The sequence below is a fragment of the Gavialis gangeticus genome, unplaced genomic scaffold (genome assembly GCF_001723915.1).
Source record: "Gavialis gangeticus isolate Ggan-Ray unplaced genomic scaffold, GavGan_comp1, whole genome shotgun sequence".
In the NCBI taxonomy this organism is placed as follows: Eukaryota; Metazoa; Chordata; order Crocodylia; family Gavialidae; genus Gavialis; species Gavialis gangeticus.
In genome coordinates, this window is record NW_017729029.1 from 31,503,950 (window position 1) to 31,509,836 (window position 5,887).

The 5,887-nt window shown below is 54.9% G+C and overlaps 1 protein-coding gene across 1 annotated transcript in view; it reads right to left on the minus strand.

Annotated features, from left to right (window-relative positions):
* Positions 1-2,180, minus strand: part of APOOL (apolipoprotein O like) — a 56,733-nt gene extending 54,553 nt beyond the window's left edge. Inside the window, exon 1 of the mRNA XM_019521381.1 lies at positions 2,089-2,180. Within this exon, the coding sequence (XP_019376926.1) occupies positions 2,089-2,100 (12 nt within the window). The 5' untranslated portion in view covers positions 2,101-2,180. The remainder of the gene's footprint in view (positions 1-2,088) is intronic.
* Between the last annotated feature and the right edge of the window lie 3,707 nt (positions 2,181-5,887).

Consider the following 5,887-nt stretch of genomic DNA (forward strand, 5'->3'; position numbering starts at 1 on the left):
CCCCCCGCCAATGAGCCACAGGTCAGTTCCACGCCTTGGCCCACCCTGGCTGGGCACTGCCTGCTCCTGCCCCCTTCCTCCGTCCCTCCTTCACTGCAGGGAGCATTGATTTATGCCCCCCCACGCCTCTTCCCTCCCCCCTCCCTTTCCACCACCACAACAGACTTACCAGCTGCATTGGAAATCCGATCAGTATCGGCTGATATGCCTCCTTAAAAATCAGCTATTGGTATTGGCTCCCAAAATCTCTGTTGGTGCGCCCCTAGTAATGGCCAGACACAGAAACACTTCAGAGCTCCTTATTCCCTGTGGAAAATGTCTCAGGGGAATAACTGAATAAAAAGGTTATTCCATACCTATACTTACACTTATTTGGTCCTCTTAACTCTAATAAAATAAGTTATTCAACATCCTATTATTTTACCTTAAAAATGAGGGATATAAGGTGTGCTAATTCAGACCAGTTATGTAGAACAGCATTTCTCAACCGGTGGGTTGCAACCCAGAAGGGGGTTGCAAGAATATATGAAAGGTTTGTGAACAAATTTTAAAAAATTAACAAATTTAAAAAATGGATTTTCCTTTTAAGGAGAAAAACATGGGAAACTGGGTTTTCCCTTGCAGACTAGCAGAGTTCTAACCTACAAGGGACTGCTTGGGGCTGGGGGAATGGGAGGAGTGTGATCAGGCTGAGGTGCCATGTGCACGACAGCCAGGCGGCTTGGAAAGCAGCTCCTGCAGGTAAGTCTGCAGGGGAAAGGGGAGTCACAGACGACATGTCAGGGCAGCGGACGGACACAGGTTACCCCACATCCTCTCCTGGATAGAGCCATGGCCTGAGGGAAGCGGCAGAAGTTGCCAGGCCATGGACGTGAGGTAGAGCTACAGCCTATGCATCAGCAGCTGGAGGTGAGGGCAGCACGGTTGTCACACGGGTTCCTGTGGCAGTGGCAGCGGCAGCAATGAGTCTTGGTGCCCCACTCTGCCCTCCTGTGCCAAGTCCCACCTGCTGGGCCCTGGAGGCAGCTCCTCCCTATGCTGGTCCAGCCAGATAGCAGCCCTGTGCCCACTATGGGTGCACATGCCTGCTCCCATGCTCCACACACCAGGGGTCTGGGGGCAGCAGGTCAGGAGTGAGGGGCACCAGCAGGGCTGGAGGGGTGCAGAGTTGTGGGTTAGGAGTGAGGGGCACCAGCAAGGTCAGGTAACTGTTTTCTGCTAAAACTGTTTACTAGGTCAGGACTGACCAAAGTCTGTAAAGGTCCTGGCACAAAAAAGGTTGAGAACCACTGATGCAGAGCACCCCAGTGTTTCTGTTTCACACACAGAAAAAGACTTAATGATCTAGGATCTGGGAACCCAAACAAGGCACTGAAACAGTTGTGCAAGAAATCCCTGAACGCCACCAGCTGAAGGGCAACTGAGAGGCCCTAGGAGTACTTGCAGTCCATCAGCTCGTTAACTACAGCCCTAGGGAAGACATGCAAGGCAGGGGAAGACCTGCCTGGACACGGAGATAAGCCTTCAGAGCCACGAGTGTGGGGCAGGGCCCGGGAGGGGAGGGAGGAGGTGCCATCACGCTCGCACCCGAGAAAAGCTCTCATGGCCCCCTGGTTGGGAGTCACTGGGGGCGCGGGGGAATTAACACTCTGAATTTTCAAGCGGATGCGATCAAGAGCCCCTGGGCAAAGCGGCTTCTTCTGAAAGCCCCCAGGAGCCCCTGGCCGGACATGCTTCTAGCCGCAGCTCGGGGCAGCAGCACCCAGGAGCTGGTGCCAAGCCAGAGCCTCAGAGGCCTCCCCAACCCGCGCGTCCCCACCAGACGGACCCAGCTTCGCCCCCCGCGGAACTGCACCAGCCCGGCGCGACTCATTGCGCAGGCGCACGGCGGGAGGTACTACGTCACCGACGCACGGGGGTGTGGGGCGAACGGCTGGAGCGCGCGGCAGCGACTCCCCACCCCCGCCGGGCTGAAGCTGGGACTGCTGTAGTGACACCACGGTGGGCTGAAGCGTCTCGAGGGGAGCGGCAGAGCCCACGCGCCTGGCCGAGCCCCTCCCCCTGCAGCGCGCCCAGTGAGCGGCTCACCTTGGCCGCCATGTTGGCGGCAGCAGCGCCTCCTAGGTGCTGGCTGCCTACGGCAAAGCAGGAGGACCAAGCAACCAGCCGGGCCCTTCGCGGAGCTCTGGGGCGGGGCTAGTGGGCGGCTGCAGTAGCCACTCCCAGTTCTCCGGCGCGCTGCGGCCCTGCCCCGTCAGCCCAGCAAGTCGTAATTGAGCAAAAATAAAAAGTGTTGTTGAGTCTTTATAAAGACAGGCCGGAGCCCCGCGGATCCTGAGCTGGTCGCAAAGACCCGGCAAGACAGGCAGCGTCGATGCTGCCCGCGCTGACCTCAGTGTGGGGCACGAAGGGCCACTGAGGCGGCCACCGCCTGCTCTGCTGTGGGAGTCAGGCTCCTTGGGGGCAAGACCAAGCCAGGACCCAGTGCCTAGACTAACTAGGGCACAGGAAGTGAATGGAGAATCAGGAACGAAAGACCCCCCAGCAAACAGCTCCCTAGTGGTGGAAAACACTCAGCGGAGGGCTGGCTGTCGTCCCTCTGCAGCTCTCAGGTGCCCAAGAACCCCAGTGGCTGAGTCTGCACCCTCACCCCACAATCAGACCTCAGCTGGCCCCTTCTGCAGGCAGAGGGAGACCCTGCGCACATAACCCTCTACGCCAGGCTGCAGCCCATCAGCTTCCACTTCCAGAGCCGCCTCCTGAGGTTCTGGTTGAATTTCACCCCCCATCTTTTTGTTCTTGCTCACGCCATCCATGGCCCCATTAAGTCCTGGGACCTCCTGGTCACCCGCAGCCTGGCCCTGGCCAAGTGGGCCCTGTACTTGACCAGGAAGGAGGCTTTGGCCAGGAATGTGCCCTGAGACTGTGGGGCCGCTTTCCCCTCACTTGTTCATGCACCTTTCCAGGCAGAGCACCAGTGGGCGGTGTCCACTGGCTCCTTGGATGCCTTTGAGAACTGTTGGGTACAGCTCAGGGGGCTCTGCTCAGTGTCCACCTCAGGCGCACTTATTTTCATGTTTTGACCCTTTGACCCACGCAACACTTCTATCCTGTTTTTTTCATTAGTTCCAACAATTTAATTGTACTGCTCACTCATTAGCCTCACATGGGTTTACTAGTTAGCCAGGTGGGCCTTAGGGCCCAGGGTATGAGTGTTACAAATAGACAGTTGCCTGAGAACAGGCCACAGGGAAGTGCCTGGGGCCTCCTGTCCTACTGAGTCTAAAACCTCAGTGTAGGTGCCTGTAAACTTTCTCCAGGTGGGTCACTCTTCATTTAAACCATAGCTGGAAAAGAAGCTATTTATTTCAGAACTGGGAGATACTGATTTGTTCCACTTACAAGCCTGCATGGGTTTAAACCTCAGTTTTCTGCATCCCAGGAGACTGCTCTAACCATCTGGCTGTAGAAGTAGAGGGATACCCCCCATCTTCCTCTTCATGAAACTACCACTATGCAGAAAGGCGTTCAAGACTTTGGGCATGTCTACAAGAGATGCTTACTATGCATTAGTCTAATACCACTGCGTAGTAGCGTAGTGGTCAAAAACCATGCTAGTAACCTACTGTACAGTAGTATTAGGCTAATTCACAGTCACTGTCACTAAAAACCTGTGCTGGCGCTACTGCTCAGTAAATATAGTTAAGCATTTAGTTAATACTCCATTAAGGAAGTACTAAACTAAATGCGCAGTAACTAAGGTGTGTTAATGAATGCGTAGATGCGCCCACTAATACATAAAGAAAGCACAAGAGGGGTCATGACTGTCAACTCCTGGTCAGAGCTAGCTTTTGGAGTGGGAGGCGTGGACAAATGCCCAAGACACCATGGTTAGGAGGGCTACATGCATGCACACATGCACATGCATGCTCTGTCCTGCCCTGTTGCTCATGCCATGTGGGAACCACTGGGGGACTTTGGTGGCAACTAATCCTAGGGGCTGGGCAGGAGGGTCCGCCATGCCCAGAGCTGATTGGAGACAGACAGCCAGGGCAGCAGAATAAAAAGCCCCTGGGTAGTGATGGCAGCAGTGGATGCTGCCAGGCAGCATGAGGAGCTGAGAGGAGGGTGCCAAGGCCTTGGCCAAAGGTAAGGCAGTAATGTCCCATGAGAAGATGTTGCATCTGGCCAGCCCCAGCATGCACACCAAGGGCTTTACAAGGACTGACTCGGTGGGCCTGGGGGCTGAGCTGCAGCCCTCCACAGCCATCACCACCACTGCTGAGGGCAAGGGTCTGGGTGGTCCTGGGGCGCACCCCCCTGCTGCTGGGGCTGGCTTCCTATGCGGGCAGCTCTGCCTGCCCAGCTGCCCTTCCTGCCACCCCACACAGCCCCTGCCACGCGCCCAACCCCACTGCCCCGCACCAGGCCAGCATCTCAGGTGAGCAGACATTCACGATAGCCCACAGGGTGCCCTCCCACCCATAGCTACTGGCGTATGTGCTCCTCACTTATGCACCCTTACCCCAACACACACCATCCCACACCCCCACATCCCATGCACAAAGCCCACACACGGCACTGGTTGACTTGGGGGGTGCTGGAGAAAGGACAACACACACACACCAAAATACAAATTTGCCAAGGGTGCAATTTTTCCCTAAGGCCTACTCTGCTCATGGTTAGGTGAGTCAGTGCTAAACACATGAGCAATAGGTTAGAGCTGGGCTGTCCTACTTCTGAGCCAGTGCCCCCACTCCCTGTATACCATGCCATGTGCATCCCCTCTGTACCATCCCAATCATAGAAACATAAAATCATAGAAAGTTAGGGGTGGAAGTGACCAGGAGGTCATCTAGTCCAACCTGCTGCTCAAAGCATCACCATCAACAACTAGCCAAAGCTTTGTCTAGCTGGGTCTTAAAAACCTCCAAGGATGGAGATTCCACCATTTCTGGGTAAGCTTTTCCAGTGTTTTAGTGATTAAAATTCTTCCTAAAATCTAACTTTGACACTGTTTCTCACCCCATTCTCATTAAAAAATTAGGTGACTGTGGTGTCGACACCTACACAGTCAGATGGGTTGCAAATAAGTTGGAGGGCCGCACCCAGAGAGTGTTGGTGGATGGGTGTTTTTTGACATGGAGGAATGTGGGCAGTGGGGTCCCCCAGGGCTTGGTCCTCAGGCCCGCACTGTTCAACATCTTCATCAGCGACTTGGACGAGGGCGTGAAAGCACCTTGTTCAAATTCGTAGATGACACTAAGATGTGGGGAGAAGTGGGCGTGCTAGAAGGGAGAGACAGGCTACAACTAGATCTGGACAGGGTACAGGGGTGGGCGGATGAGAATAGGATGGGTTTCAATACTGACAATTGCAAGGTACTGCACCTAGGGAGGAAGAAACAGCAGCATACCTACAGGCTGGGGAACTCCTTTCTTGTTAGCACAGAGGCAGAAAAGGATCTTGGAATCACTATGGATTCCAAGATGAACATGGGCTGCCAATGTGAGGACACGATCAGTAAGGCTAACTGCGCCTTGTCATGCATCCACGGATGCATCACAAGGCTGCAGTTGGAGTACTGTGTCCAGTTCTGGGCGCCGCACTTCAGGAGGGATGTGGACAGCATTGAGAGGGTCCAGAGGAGGGCCACTTGCATGATCAGGGGGGCAGCAGGGCAGGCCCTACGATGAGAGGCTATGGGACCTGAACCTGTTCAGCCTCCACAAGAGAAGGCTGAGAGGGGATCTGGTGGCTTCTCTTATGAAGGCTGAAGAGATCTAGGTCCTTCAGGGTCTCCTTGTAGGGGCTTGCATGCAGGCCTCTGACTATATGAGTGGCCCTCCTCTGAACCCTCTCAAGATTCTCCGCATCCCTCTTGAAG